The sequence below is a fragment of the Cimex lectularius genome, unplaced genomic scaffold, assembly GCF_000648675.2.
Source record: "Cimex lectularius strain Harlan isolate CLEC.00 unplaced genomic scaffold, Clec_2.1 scaffold61, whole genome shotgun sequence".
In the NCBI taxonomy this organism is placed as follows: Eukaryota; Metazoa; Arthropoda; class Insecta; order Hemiptera; family Cimicidae; genus Cimex; species Cimex lectularius.
Window position 1 is genome coordinate 1,529,788 of NW_019392650.1, and position 19,605 is coordinate 1,549,392.

The following is a 19,605-nucleotide window of genomic DNA, read 5'->3' on the forward strand; positions in this document are numbered from 1 at the left end:
CTGGCAATTCTAGATTCTGTTCTTCACAATGAAGTATTGGCAGGCCTCGAGAATCACCCACCCCTGGTGTTGGCAGTCCAGGGTCAATGTCAAACCTCGGTTTGATATGTCCAGTCATTGAGGTTGGGATCCATTTGCTATCAATAGGTAGGTGATTTCAGCTCCCAAGGTTATCAGATCCTAATTCTAAACCCATTCACTCTTAAATACATTCATTCTTATTTACATAATTCGTACAGTTAGAATGGTGGAGTCTTGATATTCCTCCTTCACGCTTTATGCCTATTATATAACTTAATTGAGGGATGATGGGATACTCAATATTTGACCATGGACCCTCACCAATATATTTACTCTTTAACAAACCCTAGGGACACTAAACTATCATTACTTGTATACAGTACTGTTTACTCCAAAAATAAGAACACGGACCTAGATACTCAGTGCTTAAGCACAATTCTCATATTGAGCAGCATTCCTACGTGCTCAATATAAGAAGCCATATATATCGGATGGCATTTCTACATGTTCTCTATATGGAGCCAAGGATTTGTTACAAGTGAAAATGAGAGGAAAAAAAATGTTTCTTTGCATGGGGTGACCGAACTCGGGCAGAGAAAAGGGTGCCTTTGGCAAGGTTGAGCGAAGCCTGGAAGAGGCCAAAGATGCGCGGGTGGTATTTGGAAGCCGAAGGAGGCCCAGTCAGGGCTCGGCGAGGAGTCGGGCCCAGCCGGTGTGAACAAGAAGGCTTGAGCTTGGACAGGGCAGTGTGGACAAGCCGGACAAAAAAGTAGAAAAAAGGACGTGGTGGTGTTTTATTTAATTACTTTGGGACTTTTCTCTTCGTGGAGTGGACGGTTCACGCATGTGACGGGAGACCGCTCTGGAGCGAGAAGGAAGAGAATTTAGACAAGGTTTGAACTTTTAATTTATTTTATTATGAGAATGGTTTTCAGACAGTTTTGTTTTTTGTTTTATTGTTGAAGAATCTTGTTTTATTTCTTTTTTTCCATTTTATTCATATTAATATTTTACTTTTTTTTTCTTTCTGTTTTGCTATTTCACCCTGAAGGTTTCACTGTTTTCCGAAAATAAAAACGGTGTGGTGCCAATTATTTTACTTTTGTTGTCGAAGCGGCCATGGAACAAAAAAGCTCCACTGAGCCCCAGGTACCCGGCGACTGGGTGAATTGTCAACTGAAGAGGAACCGGTGGCAGATTGCACCATTAATTAGGTAGGACTGATCAAGTCCTTTCTCTGCATGCTGGACACATACACAGGGGGCTTTGAGCCAGAATCACAGGGAACAAAAATTAAAATTTAATTTAAATGAAGGTTTTTAATAGCCATAAATCAATAGATACAAATGTAATAAAATTGGCAGTTCATTAACTATATACAAAATAAATTACACTTGTTAATTTTAGGCTTAAAACAACAAACCAAAGACTGAAAAAAATGCAATTATAATATTTACAATTGATACATTAATTACATTTAAAAACACTACTAAGTAGTTAAAAAGAAACTACAACAAACAATTTGCATATAGAAAACAAACCCAAAACAATATTGTGACTAGCTTTCTTTTCTTAAAAGAGAAAAAGATCATTAGACGAAATACAAATCAAGATGAGCCATTTTATCTTTTGGCTGTCTTGGTTTCCCTTTGGCCTTCCCTCTACCTCGCCCTCTAGGCTTGGAAATAGCTGGTCGACACGCAACGGCCCATTGCTTCTCAACGAGAGAAGATAATTCTGTGCAGCAGAAAATACAACCGGTCAGCTCAGTCGCCTTGTTCGGCAGTTTTGTCTTCTCTTTTTTGTACTCGATCGAAACGGTCTGTGCCCCACAGCTGCATACGTCTTTCCCTACAGAGACTTTTGTGGCATCTTCAAACAGATAATATATAACATCACATTTGTTGCAGCCCATTTTCCACTTTGGAGCTGATGATGGATCGAGCACCAAAGTGCCGTCACATTCTTGGCAAGACGAGATCCCATTATTAAGGAGAGAATGGACACAAGACGGGTGCTGGCAAGAATTGCATCCTGAGCCTTTTTTCATGTCTTCAAATGGTGGATTGTTGTAACAGTAAGGACACAGAGGAAAACTTTTACCCTTTGAGCCCATTAACCAATAAACAAGTTCAAAATCGTCAAGAGGGCACTTCAATTCTTTATAAGTCCTTATCATACCATTCTGCGGTAAATTGTACGTCTCATCGCAGTGGGGGCAATATAGCCTAGAAGGTTTGGCCTGAATATATTTTAAAAATCTCCGACACTTTCCACATCTCGAGTGCGGTTTTCCAGCATTTGCCAATGTAGAAAATCTTACTTCAAACAACTGATCCATTCCTTCGATATTTTTAACAAAGTAGACAAATTTCATTTTAAAAATGTTTACAGTATGAAGCAAGACCGAATGGTAATCTGCAAGGCCTTGTGCGATCAAATTTAACTGCTTTTCAACTGCAGATCGCATTGTAGGAAGAACAAGCTCTGGGTCAATTTTTTGATAACCATGCACCAGAACAATCCCAAGAGTCGTAGGAATCAATCTTCTTCCTTGTTCGACTCTAACAAAATTCCTTAAACCAATGTTATTTATGTGAACTGGAATTGAGGCATCTGTGCCAATCCCATGCTTCTCCATTAACGAGATCAGTTCCGATTCTGTCAAATAGTCTGGAGGGCATGTTTGACAATCGACCATTTTAACATCCAGCACGGTCACCTCTTCGCCTTTCTGAAACTCAGGTGCGATTTCATTTTTAGACAATGCCTGCCAGAACATGACAGTGGTATAACCCGGTGAAACGAGAGTTTTCCCACTAGTGAAAAAGACCTCAGTCCCAATACTTATTTTAACAGTAGTCGTTATGTATTCACAATCTTTGGAAACAGTTGCAATGAAGTGTCGTGCGATGAAGTCGTATATTTTCCAGCAATCGTTATCAAGATCTTTTTTTTGAGCGAGTTTCATGGGAGTGATAGGAGGGTGATCGCCAGCGTCATGTCCTTTCTTCGGTTTGTTTATTCCCTCTTTCATCAGTTGTTTGATTTCCATTCCCCAATCGGCAGAATTCTGAAGTTGGCTCAGTGTACCGTGAAGGTCAAAACTCTCAGGGTAATGCGTAGTTTCAGTTCTGGGATAACTTATATACCCTTCGATATATAACTTCTCTGCAATCTGCATGACGTAGTGTGGCCCCATTCCAAGTCTGGAACTGCCGACTTTCATGAGCTCGAATGTATTTAGCGCTTGAGGCCTGCCTTTGAAATGGGTATTGCTCACTACACTAATTACAACGCCTGTTGGGAATTCTTTGACTCCATAAAGGAACATCTGCGCTATTTCTTTTTCAAAACATCTCACCCTCTCCCAGCTGAGATTGACTTCTCGACCATCGCTTGTCTGAATCTTAGCTTCTAAAACCCAGTAGGGCTCTGGTTTGAAGGTCTGTATTTCATCATGGCGCCTGACACAAAAACCCAAAGTCGGCGTCTGGCAAGGACCATAAGATATGAATGAAGAGTCCAGATCTGCATACTTTCCTTGAAAAAACTTTGTCTGGAAACGTGTGAAAGCACAGCCGATCCGCAGGTCGAGTTCTTGCCTCGCATCCACAGATTTCGCCTCGTTTTCATTCGGCTTTCCCAGATTGGCCATAGCGTTGAACAGCTCCTTCTCCGTAATGGCTGAGAAATGTGCTCTGAATACGACATCATTGTGAGCCGTGTACGGCCTCTTGAGCGACTTCTCTACTGCGTGGATCACTTCGAAGCAGATATTTTCACCTTCTTTGTCGCAGTCCAACCAGAGAACCAAATGGTCGCAACCTTTCGCCTCGTGAGCGAGGAAAGCTGGGATTTTCAACTTAGCCATCGCCTCCTTCTTTTCCGTCGTGCAGGAGAACAGCTCCACAGGTTCCACCCTGTCCCAATTGTTGTACTTGCCGGTGAAGTCTAATGTCATAACGTGCCCGGCGACGGAGGTCATGTGAAAGACGACAGTCTCGTTCCTGAAAGTCCCAGTCCATTCGTGGACTTTGGTGCCGTTGAAGTTGCTCTTCCTCGGGCAGCTCTTCCCGTGGCTGAGGATGTTCGCGATCGAATCCGCCAGCGACGGCTTTTCCGCAACCATCAACACTTTTTTCATCTTCTCGAATATGCGACAACGTTCAAAACCAAAACATTTACAAAGGAAATATGAAAAAGTCCACTATCACAAAGACATTGAAACCGGTCATTCAAACGCTAACCAACCTAAACGATCAATTGTTTACTCTACAATCTACATCCTTAAAATCCTGTTATAAAGTTATAACTTGTAATCCTTCGGCTAGATATCGAACTTCAGTCGGCATCGACAATCGACATGACCTCTTCAGCCCCAACAAGGTCAGTACTCGAATTCAATCAGCTAAACTACCTTTAAAATAATGCAAATACTTTAAATTTCTTAAATAAACAAACTTTTAACCAAAATAGAAGAAGAAAAAAAGAACAAGTACGAAAAGTAATCGATTAGAAACAACGGACTAAATAAGGCGCACAAATGTGTTACTGTACTTATTATTTATATAATAAATTATTTATTTATTATTTTATATACTTGTATATAATTAATACTTATTATCTTTCTTTAACCAGTAGGATTATTTTATTTAGGAAAAGTAATTTAAATAATTTTTTAATCAAGGCAAACACAATCTAAACAGAATGCTTTGAACTACAAATTGCTGCATTCCTTCAATTTGCTTGACAATTTTGGTCAATTAATTGACCATTGTTTAATAAAAAAAACCATATGAATAAAGAGATGGATGAAAAAGATTCCAATTACTCATTAATATTTATAATTATTTCACCATAATTTTAATCAAATTTATTCACACCACCTCTATTCATGTTACCATTGCAAATAAGAATCTCAAAGCGATAAAAAAAGTATAGGGATGAATAGTGGTTTCGGTAATAGTAAGTAAGGTAAAATAAGCTTGTCTAACAATATTAAATATAGTAAAATATAAATAGGCCCCAAAAAAAAAAACACAGGTATAGTGTTGAAGAAAAAGAAATTCAGTTGTTACTGCCAAGCTCTCTACCTATTATAAGGTCATCATCAGGGAAAAACAACCTTAAATGTATCTACAGATTGACATATTTAAGTTTTTAATAGGTTGAAATCTCGGCAGTAACAACTGAATTTGTTTTTTCTTCATCACCATACCTTCGTCCAGTGTTTTTTTTAATTTTTCCTTCCCACAGTAACCCTGCAGGAAGGGATTTTATTTTATCAAATCTACATGTTCCATATAAATATTACATGTTTTTACTGCAGAGTATAGCATATTAATTATGCATTAAATAAAAGTTTAAACGTGAAATTTGAAATAATAGCATTACATTTTTTTTTTTTTTTCATTGAAACCTGTGTTCATTCATTCAAGTCCAAGTCCAGTTTATCCACAAACCCAACAAACATGTTCATGAGTGAAAAAGTAACTTCTAACATTGATAAAAAATAATAGTATTTATTTCTATGTATAGATTTTTGTTGTTATTCCTTGGCTCTATATAGATAGTGTGTAGGAATGCCACCCAATATAAAAATTGTGCTGGCTGCAAGACAAGTTTCTGGGCTCAATGTTCCAATTCATGGAGGAAATAGATTTGTTTTATTGCCTATAGTAATGATAGTTTTGTGTTGATAGTGAATTTATTTACAAGCGTGAATGTGTGTTTTGAGTGGGTCGATGGTGGAATATTGGGTACCTCATCAACCCTCAGTTAAGTTAGTTATTTAATAGGTGTATAAATGGTGATGGAGGAATATTGAGTACTTCAAACCCTGAGTGAATGATGTGGTTAGGAACTGATTGTGTTGGAGTGAACATGACTTAACTGTTGATAGCACCCAGAGCCCAAACTCAGTGGTTGTATGGATATGACTAGGGTCTGCCCCCAGATTGCCACCACCTCAGTGGACGATTCTCGCTGCCTGTGGGTAATTTATTGTAAAATACAAAAGCTAGGCCAGGTGCATTTTTTTAGAAACTCCTGTGATACGTGTCATGGAGTTTATAGTTTCAGATGGCAGATCTAGAAGTATATATGTCATAAGTGAATCAGATATCAATTTTTGTTCAATGTCAACTAAGTCATTTCTGAGAGTAGCTGAGACAAATGTCGGAGGATTCGTAAAGATGAATTTAAGAACTTATTTTGAACCATTCACCTGTTTTTGACAAAGGACTGTTTTGGCCAGTCAAATTCGGCATTTTTGAATTGGAGCAGTTCACTCAACGGACTGACTGTTTGATTAACTGTTAGAATTCACAATCTTAACTTTACACATACTTTACGCCTACAATTTATTTATAATGCTCAGTATCTAAAAATAGTTTTTAGTTATGTTTGCAGTAAATGAACTTAAATATGCTTTAATTTTTTACAGTAATCCAAATTATATTTGGGAACAAAGTTTAAACAAATAATATTAATTTTTCATCGTATAAAAATGTATCAAATCAATCGTCAAAGTCTTATTACAAACATTATATACATTGATTCAGATGACCTTAAAAGAGTCCATTAGAACCATAATACTATAAGAAATATAAAAGATCTTCAAGTCCATTATTCGGAGACCTGTGTAAAGACTGGCCAACTAAGAAAGCAAGTTTGTGAGCGTACTGACATTGTGCAGGTACTCGTACTGTCCCCTAAAACAGCCTCGGTTATTTGAAAATTACAATATCAGAACTTTAACTTACACTCCAATTAAAATACAGGTGGGTCATTTTGTATGTGAGCCGCTGCATTTTGTCTGGGTCGAGACCAGTTGAATCATCAATTACGTTGTATGCAGTTGGGCTTACTGTACCTTGCCTCACAGATTGTGAAACAAGGAAGAAATCATATCTGGAAATAAAAATAGTTTCAAATAAAATAAAAATTCAAATTGAATCTAATAAAACAACTTATAAATATATATATTTTTTACTTGTCAGGAGAAGTGATACAATCGTCAACGATTGTACCAGGCGGAGGATTTCTGTTTTCATAGAAAATCCTGGTGTTCAGGCGTTTAGTCACAATAATGAATGCCATGCCGGGTGGCTTTCCATTGTATATGTTGTTTAGTTTTTCCTGAATGAAATATGATTATGCATCGGTACAAATGTTGAAACATTAAATCAGGTATATGTTTTAAATTTGTACTTAATAATGTTTAGCCTAGTAAAAAACTCTAAAAGACATATCTTGATGTGATTGATGTCAGCCTTCATTGAAAGAAAGAAAAACATTAAGTTCCTTCATCACGTTTTCAAGAAATATTGCTTCACCAAACTCCGAAAAACTATTTCTAATGACTTACATGGTCAACAAATATAAAAATTGACTTACAATATTATAGCTGCAACATATATTATAAAAAAAAAATCACTAATGACCACAAGAAGAACTTTAGCAAGTCATGGGGACTAAAACCAAAAATGATTCTTTTGCTATATAAGGCAGGGCGATCCAATTTACCCTAAGGTTCACTAATTTGGTGGACTAAAGCCCAACAACCTACCCAAATATTGGGCAGCCTACAAAGACTGGCAAACCTATTATTGGAAATGGGGATTGACTATATATATGATTCTGGAAACAATCTTTACAACATCCTTCTCAACATAAGGGAAAAGAAGAATTCAGTAGGAAATCAGATACAATGATATGGTAGGCAGATGGCTCCAAAATAAATGAAGCAACTGGCTCAGGCGCTTTATGTAAAGCTAAAGTATGAGCAATCAAACTCATTAGGGAAGTACATCTCAGTTTTTAATGTGAGATACATGCCAACATTTGTGCCTTAGAAAAATCCTAAAAGATGATATACTGATTAAAAAACCTCATAAGATCAGATAGCCAAGCAGTCATTGAGCAAAGTTTGTTGTTACTGTCAATGCATTAATATGTAAAATAATCACATCAAAATTAGGCATCCAAGATTTACAAAATCTGGGAAAACACAACTACCTGATGATATCTTTGGTACCAGGACACAAAGGAATTTTGGCTAACAAAATTGTAGACAAACTGGTAATAGGAGGATCTTCAAGACCACATATTGGCCCTGAATCTATACTTTGGATGTAGAATCCTCCATCCCAGAATGGATCCAAAAAAGTCAAAAGGAAAAGTGGATAAACTGTAGAGGTGCTAAACTTATGCTAAACGCCCTCACCAAGAGTGGCAAAGACACTGCTACATTTAGAGAGGGCTAACTTAACGACGCTTAGCCCTGAATTGTATATGCAATTATAAAATATTCATTCATTAAAAAAAAAGATTTACCTTGATAACTCTCACTTCATGGTTAAACACAAATGGTATCTGCCCTTCACCAACACCATCTCTATAAATGACAACGCGAGAGGGCAAGTTGTCTTGATTGTATTGGCGATATTTCACCACTGCTTCTACAAAAAGAAAAGTTATTTAATTTACATCATGCCAAAAAACGAAAGTTTTAAACATGTAGTTTTAGAAATTATTTTATTGATACTAACTGACGATATTAATAGATAAATCATTTGATAATTCTTCACCACTTGTATGAGGTGTGGCTGCAGAATAATATCTAGATAGTCCTTTGTTGAGGGAAGCGACCATTGCACCAAATGACCGTCCTTTGTTCGTTGTATCGTGACATACATCATATCCAACAACCATTAAACCCTAACATATATCAATTATTGATCATTTATGGATATTTTGTTCTTTCAAGGAAATGGCTTACATTCATTGGTACTGAAACAGTCCATGGGGTACCTCCTATTTTGCAATTTATCTGGATTGCAATTTTTGTCGTGATGGACATTATTCCTTTTGATACAAGGTTCTTGGCTACTACGACTTGTGTCGGAACTGCTCTGTCCACACAACACTTTTTTTTAATAGCACCATAACGATCAGCTCGATTGTTAGGAACAATGCACATTATCAATTGAGGGTTCTTATAAGAAATCAACTGGTCTATTGCATCTACATATGTGCTACTCCTATCATCGTTCAATTCCTTACTGAAAATTGCAAGTAATAAATAAATTAAAAAATTTAAAAAATTAAATGCACATTTTCTTACATAATAGGCTGAGGGATAGTGAATTGTAGCGTTATAGCAGATTTTGTAAGAGCAGCTATGAAACTCTGTACATCAGGCTTAGATTTTGACATATAACAGATGGCCCAATTTCTTAGAGTGCCCATTATTAGCATAGGAAAGTTTCTCATACTTTTGGTCCAGTCAGCATCCCGGCCAGCATCTGAATGTGCTGAACCACCATATGTGATGACTTCATGTGGAAGGATCCTTCCGTTGAATTTCACCAGATCGGTGGAAAGTTTCATATTCCATTGTGTTAGATCTTCTTGAACCTTTTAAATGCCCAGAATTAAATGAATACATTTAAATTGCGATAAAATCTCTTACACTTGGTGTTGACTTGAGTCTTGAACTGAACTTGTGCAATTTTTGAATCCTCGCTTCTGGTACTACTCTTGTATGTTCTGCGAGCGCGCGCATTAATTGGAAATTTGATCTAAATGGCACAGTTTGTTAATGTATTCATTAATTATACAGCAAAATGTGTTGACTTTTACCTCATATCATCTGTCAAACCGGTTAACCTACACAATTCAGGAACTAGGTATATAATTTCTGTCATTCCAGCACGGATTTCTCGAGGTTTTGCTCGTGAAACAAGCATTGGTTGGTCTTTGACTCGGATTCTTATTTCATATCGCTATAAAAAAAGTAAAGTCTTTCAAAAATGTACAAAAATTAAAATAATTTGTTACCTGCAAATAATAGTCAATGTAGGTTCTTTCTTCCTTGTTTCTTAATTGAAATGTAGAATCAGGACGAGTATTAAAATCTATATCATCAATTCTGTATGTTCTGTTGTTATATTCTGTGAGAACAACTGATCCAATTATTGAATTCTCAAACACACTCTGAAAAATAATAATATTCAAGTTATGTTCTATTATGAACTTTGAAAATCTTTAATTAAAAATTATTTGTCATTCACAAAAAATTAAGAATCCCTTATAACCCTTATAAATAATTCACATATTCTTTTCTATCCCTTGTACATCGTTATTTGCCCTTTCACTCATCCACGGTTGAGAATTCATTACTGAAGAATTGGAAGATCTCATAAAAATCGACCACAGAAGAGGTTGAAAAAGAGGATAAAATAGAAGAAAAACAGTAATTAAGAATAGAAATATTTGAAGAAATCTTTCAGATAGTTCAAAAATTAAAAGATAAAATCATAGAATATGATCCAATAGTGAAATGAAGCATCAACATAACATGATTGTTAATTCAGGCAATGAGCCTCTCCAACAATTTTTTGAAGAATTTGAGAAAGCTGAAAGAGCAACTGTAGGTAGAAGAAAATCTTCGAAGCCAGAAATGTGAGGTATTTCTTATTATGTGCAATGATACTTGTTCATATCCCCTGCAGATAATGAGAGTCTACTGAATATCCCATTTTCCATTGTTCATTCATTAATAATAATTTAATTAAACTATTAAAATGGCCAAAGAAGCCATGAACAAGACAACGCAAACATTAATTATTCAGTCGTTAAATTTAATTTAAAAACCCAGAGGCCTGGAGGGTTATTGTATTGATTTATAATTCTATGGTGAATGTTAAACATTTAAAAACAAACAAAAACAATTTGTTAATTTAAAATTAAAATTCGTATTACTTTCCAGTCTTGTCGGCTTCTATTCATGCTTTCATACATTAAATCCAGTGCTGTTTCCCTCCGCATCACTTTGTGGGTGATTTCAGCACACATTAAAATATTGTTTTCATGTTGTCGTATCGATGTCAAGTAACCAGGCCACAACTCCATTTTATATTCTTTTATTTCAACCTTAGGGATGAATTACATTATTAATTATAAGAATGATTAATTATATTTCAGTTACCCTTGATTATATTAATTACCCTTGCTGCTGCATCGAAAAAATTTCGTCCAACCATTTGCAAGTGCAAGTTGTCCAAGCATTTTCTCATTAAAATGTTAAAAAGTTGTATGTAGTGATGATCGCCCATAACCAGGTCACCAGCTTTTTTAATTGTAATCCTTATTTTTTCCTGATCACTTTCACGTATTGAATACAATTCTATTGGCTGTTGAAAAATCAATTAGGAATCATGGATAACTTCAGGTCTGTGAATTTATATTTACTCCTGGTGAAAGTAGTTGGGTTACAAATAAAACAGTCCCATCAAAGATGTATCCTCCTCCAAGAGAGTCCTTGTGCATTCGTAGTAATGCTTTTCTTGTAACTGTTCTTTCTTCCTCTGGGCTGAAGTCAACCCTGTATTGATAAAGGGCCCAATCCGTGTGTGTTAACAATGCAAAATAGTTGGCAGAAAGTTCCACTACGTCTCCAGTCTTTCCTTTAATTGTCAATACAGTGAGGATCTGTTAACCACAACATTTAAATTTATTTTACCTTGCTTGCTAATAACATTTTTAGGCCTTGTAAAAACTTGCTGAGTGGACAGTGGTTTACGACCACGAAAATTTCCTTTTGTATTTGTATTAATGACAGTATCTCGTTTCTGGTCTCCACCACTTGGATTTACTATTGGAGTTACTAAAGGATTTACTAAAAAAAACATAAATAAAAAAGAAAAAAGGATAAACGTTGAAATACTGACTTGATAGAGTCTTAAGGTCTCTTGCTAAACATTCTGATCTTGTTTGTGGTTCATCACCCTGTTGTGGCAATGACAGTATTTTCAAAAAGTGCAATTAGTACAAATTAGTGAGTACTTACTCTCCCATCTAGAACTGGACCGCCTGGGGTGATGGGTGTCTGCTCGGCAGGACGCCTGGCCCTACCCCTCGAGCGGCCCCTAAGGCGACCTCTGCTTGCTTCAGGTATATCCATTTCAACCTAATAATTTCCAGAAATTGTTTTTGTAAACTTTTGGACACTCAATTGAATGTAAGAAAGTGTCAGAAAAAAATTAAATTCATACTAAGAAATCAGTATTAAATATGATCTAAACAGGACTCCTTGTATGTATTAAATTAAAACTAATTCTGTTGTATGTACATTTTAACATCCAAAAGTTCATAAGCTGTGTTTGGAACTTGAATTATTTTTTGGTGCTGTTATGTTATTTTATTTACTGATTTATAAGCTCAACTCTGCACATGTGTATAAAATCAAACTTATGACTTATTGTGGCTCGCACATTCTTTTGGTTTTGGCAGGCCATGATCAGACCTCGGTTTAGGCCATTCCACCGCAGAAGTTAGGCTATGGGGTAGTGTGTATAAAGTAGAATAATCAATGTTTTGTCATTGACCCATCTCACATACACATTTATGCTAATAAATACATTCAATATCAATATACACCAAAAGAAATACTAAATGAGATATCTATATGTACTATATAAACAAAGAAACAGCCCGTTTCCTCCAAAAATCAGAATAGGAGACTCAAAATACTGTCATACCCAAGTATAATTCTCATATCATAGGGTGGGTCCTGCATACTTTCTATATGGAGCCAAGGATCAACAAGTCTACAATCTGTCTGGAAATGTACTTGCAGATTACTTGGTTAGTCTGATGAGCTATGAATGCTCAAAATCCATATCACTCTGATAAACCAGTTTTTAAGTAAGAGCCATCATTACTCATACCATTACCACATTTTATTTTATTATTATTATTATTTTGCAACGGTTCGCAACAACATATCAACCCTCAGGATGTCGTTGTTTTTGAAAAAAGCTTATTTGTAATTTTGTTGGGTTCAAACTGGGACCTTTACCTTACAGTGATGAGGGCCGTGTCAATGAGTAAACCATTGTGGCCACTGGCCCGTCACTACTTAATTGTTCCAGTAGCTATTTTACAGAGCATTACATTCTGTAGAAGTTTGTAAAGTACTTTCTGTCCTTTTTTTTCTTCATCAGGTGTGCCTCAAGGTTCTATCCTTGGCTCTCTACTTTTCGTAAATGACATTACCCATTATTCTCTCAAGCTATTAACCTTTTATATGTTTGTGGATGACTCCACTATACAATGACTGACTTCTTCAATTCTCTCTTGTGAAACTTTCCAATGTGTATATAATTCTATAGAACTAAACACAAACAAATGTCACCATATTTCTTTCTTTAGAAAGTAAACAATGATGATGGACAATCCCTAGAGCATTTACCTACAATAAAAGACCTAGTTATACTACTTGACTTGACTCTTATCTCAACTTCTGTGAATAAACACACTTTACCATAAAGCCTTTTGAATGCTTGGATCAGTAGGACCACTAGAGAGTTCAAAAATATTTCAATACAAATCTCACATACTACTAATAGACCCAGTTCAAAATAGTTACTTTGTGAAAAAATGTATTGCATATTTTATAGACACTCCAAGGATTCCTATTGTAGGGATATGCCTTCTGCACCTCAACCTGAGTTTATCTGTTGTATTCCTCTAATTCACAGACCAGCTTCAGGTTGTGAATCAACCTCCCAGTGGTTCCTTAGTGTAGGATCTTGCATGTGACTTTTTCTCTCCTGGTTGCAATTATTTACATCTGTGTAGACCCTTACCAAAACATATAATGTGCTCTGTGGTCTCCTCTTTTTCCTGGCAGTATCTGTACAGTGTTTCTTTTGACCGTATTCCTATCTGGTGCCCTGTCAGGAGTCCAATCCTGGTTCTGTTGCAGTCACCCTCCAGTAAATCCTTTGTAAATCTTGCCAACAGCCCTTCTATGAATCTCTTTGTGTGCCTCATGCCTGGGGTGTTGTTCCATCAGGTTTTGTACTCATGAGGGATTCATTTTTGTGGCAAGGAGGCCTAGAGAATTTATATTGGTTCTTTTTTTGGCCAACATATCCACTTTCTACATCCCCAATGCCAAGGTCAGGTCATTGGTACTTACTTCTGCCAGGGATTCCATAGAATTAGGTATGTGATTTGCCTTTCTTTGCATGAGACTAAGGCCTTAAGTGCCTCTTATTCTAACTTTTTTATTCTTGACCAACTTTAAATAACTTCGTTTGAATCAAAACTGGTTTCTTTTGATCTACACTCGTTTTGCTCCATGCCTCCTCGGATTCCTACATTTTCAAGTACTACATCTCACACCAGACTACTTTGACATTCCATTCTAAAACAACATATCTACAAAATCATACTGCATACCCAAAATAAGTTTGATTTTAAAAATAATACATTTAAGAAAATGTTTATTACCTAATTATAAAAAAAAATAAAAAAATTATTGAGTAAAGAAAAAAAATGTAAAAAAAATTGCCCACTTTAACACCGAGTATTTCCACCTCTGGCACAAATTACATCAGTTAAATGCCTACATATTCCCTGCAAAAGATTTCTGATAAAATTCTGAGGAATTGTTTCCTGTTCATCAAGAACAGCCGTTTCCAACTCTTCTAGATTGTTATGGCCTGGGTTTTGCAGTTGTACTCTTCATTTAAGTTGGTCCCAAAAGTGTTTAATTGGTTCAAAACTGGACTTTGAGCTAGCCACACCAAACACTGAATTCCTACCCTATTCATGTAGTCATCCACAACACAAACTCTATGGGGCCTGGCATTATCCTGCATTAGCAAGAATCTCTCACTGACATACAGGCAAATAGTAGTAAAAGTTCTTCGATTATGTCTTGTAAGTACCTCTTTGGAGTTAGAAATATTCCTCATACAACAACCAATTCGGGCAGATATCCAAGGAAATGCCACCCAAGAAATGACCCATCATAGAATGCCATCTGAGGAATCACACAGCATGGGGTATACCTTTCTCCTCAGCAACTTCATATAAAATTATGCCCATCTGAAGATTTGAGGTCAACTCTCACCTCAAAACCTAACGGTTTTCCAATATCCAATACACATGTTCCTGTGTGTATTGAAGCCATTTTCTGAGCTGTGGCAAGAAGAGGTCCATGAGTTGGGTGCCCTGAGGTTATTTTTATTGAGCCTTCTTCCAATCCTGGGGAAATCGAAACATTTCGTCTTATCAGATTTCTTATCTTATTTCCTGTAATGCTGCAGTTTCGTAGAGTCTGATCACAAATGAATGTATCGTCTCTTGTGCTTGTAGACCTAGATTGGCCCTGTACTGGCCTTCTAATGTAAAGCCCTGTTTCTCTGAAGCACCAAAGAACTCTTCCTATTGTAGAGTTATTTACACTCAGTCTCCTGTCGACTTCGCACTGGCTATATCCTTCCTCTAATAACGTTATAACGCTGTCACTGTCATATTCACTCAACTCACTAAACTCATTGAAAAAGGTTTAAGAATAAGAATAATATCAAATGAAATCAACAAAAGAAAAAGGTTAACTGAAAGCAATCTTTAGGCATAGGAGAATGGAAGGGCATAATATATGCAAATGAGATTAATCAGTACTAAAGTAAATAAACAAAGCATTACTTACAGTTTATTTGGACTCTGACAGCTCCTAACTACCTGTACTACTGTTAATGTAGAAAAATAATGGATTTCATTTAAAATTAAATAAATTGAGTGGTGAATTAGATTTGTCCATCAGTGTATTCAGTATAAATTTTGCACCATTTATTAAAGTTTTAACTACTCTTCCTAGACATAATTTTTTACCTCCTACTCTCCCTATTTCCAATTAATAACTACTGTCGTCCAAATTATTTATTTTCTTTGTTAAATCAAGAGAAATTTCTCTTTTTTAATAAAATTTTATACATATTTCTCGTTTTATTTGTAAAACTTAGCTTGAAGTTTTTCATGTTTTTTAAATATTTTCATTGCATGTAAATATTATGATTTTATGTTATATCCTAGATAAACGTACATTTAAACATACAATTTCATTTATATTTATAATTTTTTTTATAAATGTGTATTGACATTAAAATAAATATTGAAAATAAAGCAAAAACGTAATTGCTACATTTTTACATTGGGACCAGGTTAAAGCATTTTATTTCGAAATCGAAAATATTTTGACTTACAAGTAATTTTATAGCTAAATTTAGATTGGACAAGATAAATTATTATAGATTATAGAAATAAAATCGGTATTTATTAAAAAAACACGTTTGCTTTACATTAACTATGAATTAGTTTATATTATCATATTTTGTTCTGCTTTACTCACTCATTATACGTTAAAATAAAAGCATTTAAAAAATGTTCACGTACCTCTAGTACAATAAATCAAATAGTGCCAATCCATGTTCTCATTTAAACGACTGTCTATCGAAAACGGTACATTTAAAATAGTACTAACCAAAACTAAACGAAAACGGCTCTCACTTTTTTTGTTTTTTTGAACCAAAGCCATATTTATAAACGTTTTAAAACGAAATCCCTTATTTTGTTTTCTAGTTTTTTGTTTAAATTGTAATTTATCTTTATATTTAAACCGTAAAAAGAATGAAACTATTATAACCAAGCAAGTTATTAATACTTATTTGGGCGTTTTATTTAGACTTTTTGTTAAATATTATTTGCGATTGTGTTTCATTTTGAATCAGCGGATTTAACTTTTATTCTTTCAATTTTCAAATAAAAACGAATTTGTTAGAAAGGTCATACGTACGCTTCGAATCGCCGTGTTGGCCACCATTTGTAAAAGACGCCGCTCTTTTAGTCATTTTCAGCCTTGGAAAACGGCTGCATACAAATTGATGAAAGCAGTCTACAATTTTATAAAATTTTAATAACCGTCCATTTTTTCGAGAGCCGATAACTATTGTAAATTCCAAAAGGGAAGCCGGAAAACAAGGATTTTGTTCATTTTTTTTCAAATCAACTTCTCGGAACGGATATCCAATGTTGTAACTTCCTTAATGCTTTGATACATTACGTGATTAAGACATTACCCTTAATTGTAAAAGTACTGGTTTATATTTACGATAAAAATGATAATTAATACATTAATATTATCAGTAAAGAGAAAATTGAAGGAATAAATTTCTTCATTTTTGTTAAGTTTATTACTAGGTTCGTATACAAAAAGTGGCGGGAGGTTCAAATTCGTTCTTTTACAGTTGTCACAAAAAATGTTTTATTTTATCTCAATTAAATTTTTTAACATAGCACAGGAATGCTAGTCCGTGTCAAAATTTCTCATTGGCATGGATGTATTAATAATTAATATGTGGTGATTAGTAATTAATTGTATTTATACACACAGGATATTTATTTTTACACTAAAAAATGAATGCTGATTTTTGTAGATTTATGTAAGCTTAAATTTGCACATGCATGTACATATATACATACATGCACACAGTTGAGTCTATCACTTATGCAGCAACATTTACATAAATTAACTCCCCCCCCACCATAAGTGGTAATTTAGTGTCAGACCACGGCCTTATCCATCCAGGTGCTGTCAACACAAATCAAAATGCTATTCAGTGATGATGTTTAATTAAAATTTTATTTTTATAAAGCTAAGAGCTGAGAAGGTCATTTCAACACCCAATGGAATCAGTTCCTAAATCCAAACCCATTCACACTCTCACTCATTTAAATACATTCTTTTCCATTTATATACCATTCACTCAAGATGGTGGAGTACTTGGCATTCCTCCATAACCTTTTACACCTATTATATAACTAACCTAATTGAGGGACAATAGGGTACTTAATATTCTGCTATTAGCCCTCTCACACCACACATTCATGGTAATAAATATGTTCACTCTCAATGCACAGTAAGTGTATACAGTAAAACAACTCTGGGGCCCAGATACTCATTGTGCTGTGCTCAAGACTGATTCTCATATCAGGTGGCAGTCCTACATGCTCTCTATATGGAGCCAAGGAATTGAACCCCTCAATTAGATGGGTCACAGTATTAACCTTTATCTCATGCTGGACACATTTGTGGGTTTTGGCCCAAAAGTAAATGTCTGTGTATAAATCTCACACAGCCTATTTTTAGTTGGCGTCAATTAATATATGGTGAAAAGCCAAAATATGTCTGACAGGCAAAACAGCAAGGGTAGGCAGACCAAAATGTTATTTAGTTGTCAGAACCAGTACTGAGAGCTTAAATTTTTAATTGTATTTTTATCTCCATCTATCCATTAATTCAATTAACTATATATCAAAATGCTATTCAATGATGATGTTTAATTAAAATTTTATTTTTATAAAGTTAAGAGCTGAGAAAGTTAGGACAAAACAATGAATGGTGGTGCAATGATTAAAATAGTATAATGTCTATATTCATTTTGCCCTTAAAAGGCTAATTCCCATATTTGAACCTGAAAACTTAATACCCAACCGTCAATTTGGATTCCGATCCCTCGATTGTACCATTCAGCAGTGTTTGAGAGTAATTGGCATATCCTCAGCCGTAGAAAATAAACAATATTGCTCAGCTGTATTTCTGGGTGTCGCATTCGATTGAGTACGGCACCCCGGCCTCTTACAAGTTAAAACATATCTTTCCTCATACCTACCATCTCATCATGAAGTCCTTCTCAGGTGGATGGTTTAAAGCGAGAATCGGCACTGATTTTTCACCCATCATGCCTATCAAAGCTGATATTCCACAAGGAAGTATCCTAGGTCTAATCCTTTACACTATTTACATTGCTGACCAACACATTCAAACACAAAACTCACAACCACATGGACGACGCCACAATCCTATCTACACACTCCAATCATATCCTGAATCTCATTACCAACTGACTAGTCCATTCAGTGTCAGATCAGATTGAATGAGCAAAAATATGACAAACAAAATTTATGCTCAAATGCCAGATCTGCTCACCAGGGAACATAAACTAGATAACTCCATTGAACCAAGTCCACTACTTTGGGCTTTACTTAAATAGCATTACATGGAACCCACTTCCAAGATTAAAATGACATGAATTGAGCAAACGATATGAACTAATCATGCAGGCACCTACTAGGACTAAAATCAGCATTAAGCATACATAACAAACTAACCACTTACAATTCATCAAATTGATTTGTACTTGTGGAGTCAAACTGTGGGGCTTGGCCAAATTCTCCAAAACCCAATCCTTTAATCCAAAGTTCTCTGATATATCCTCAATGATCCTTTCTTTGCCACCAAATGACCCATAATGATCCGAACTCGATTATTTTCATTTTAAAGTATCCTTCTTCCCTAAGCCACTAGCCCAAATTCTTTTCTTGTCCCACCCTTATTTCCTCCAAGCTTTGTACCCTCCCTAAATAAAATTCCAACACTGGTTCATTTCTCTCCCTACTGCCTCATCGTCTCACAGATCTGATAGATTTGTATATAATTATATATTTGCACAATGTATATTTATTTTAGACAGCTAGCAATAAATAAAATAAATAAAAAATAACAATTTTAAGGACACTGGTCTTGGTAATAAAAATAACAGTGTATATTCTCACTTTTTTTGTTATAAATATAAAAACTAATGCTTCTGCAAACAGTTTAACTGTTTATTTTGCTTAAAAATAAATACATACTAAGGAACTTGTTTAAAATGTGAAACATGT

The 19,605-nt window shown here is 35.2% G+C and overlaps 2 protein-coding genes across 7 annotated transcripts; both read right to left on the minus strand.

Annotated features, from left to right (window-relative positions):
• Nucleotides 1–1,527: 1,527 nt before the first annotated feature.
• LOC106672680 (DNA topoisomerase 3-beta-1) lies at nt 1,528–4,462 on the minus strand. Its single transcript, XM_014404290.2, has one exon. The coding sequence runs from the start codon at nt 4,166–4,168 to the stop codon at nt 1,613–1,615; it is 2,556 nt and encodes an 851-aa protein (XP_014259776.1). The 5' UTR covers nt 4,169–4,462; the 3' UTR covers nt 1,528–1,612.
• A 1,977-nt stretch (nt 4,463–6,439) lies between these two features.
• On the minus strand, nt 6,440–16,842 carry LOC106672698 (piwi-like protein Siwi). 6 transcript variants are annotated; one of them, XM_014404322.2, is made up of 17 exons: nt 16,679–16,842; nt 11,879–11,998; nt 11,760–11,817; nt 11,552–11,707; nt 11,281–11,495; nt 11,037–11,222; nt 10,792–10,962; nt 9,868–10,023; nt 9,670–9,812; nt 9,500–9,608; nt 9,152–9,444; nt 8,807–9,089; nt 8,577–8,745; nt 8,362–8,486; nt 7,019–7,164; nt 6,789–6,936; nt 6,440–6,737 (listed from the first exon to the last, which is right to left on the minus strand). In XM_014404322.2, the coding sequence occupies exons 1-17, from the start codon at nt 16,703–16,705 to the stop codon at nt 6,621–6,623; spliced, it is 2,622 nt and encodes an 873-aa protein (XP_014259808.1). In that variant the 5' UTR covers nt 16,706–16,842; the 3' UTR covers nt 6,440–6,620. The 6 variants fall into 6 exon arrangements, with proteins under 6 accessions (XP_014259808.1, XP_014259810.1, XP_014259809.1 ...); XM_014404324.2 differs by having other exon boundaries at nt 6,621–6,737; nt 11,552–11,683; XM_014404323.2 differs by having other exon boundaries at nt 6,621–6,737; nt 11,552–11,695.
• Between the last annotated feature and the right edge of the window lie 2,763 nt (nt 16,843–19,605).

Coding starts and splice junctions, on each gene's coding strand:
- LOC106672680 (XM_014404290.2), bottom strand. CDS start 4,168: ATGAAAAAAGTGTTGATGGTTGCGGAAAAGCCGTCGCTGGCGGATTCG.
- LOC106672698 (XM_014404322.2), bottom strand. CDS start 16,705: ATGGTGGCCAACACGGCGATTCGAAGC. Junction 11,999..16,678: donor CCAACACGGCGATTCGAAGC/GTACGTATGACC, acceptor GGAAATTATTAG/GTTGAAATGGATATACCTGA. Junction 11,223..11,280: donor CCCAACTACTTTCACCAGGA/GTAAATATAAAT, acceptor ATTTTTCAACAG/CCAATAGAATTGTATTCAAT.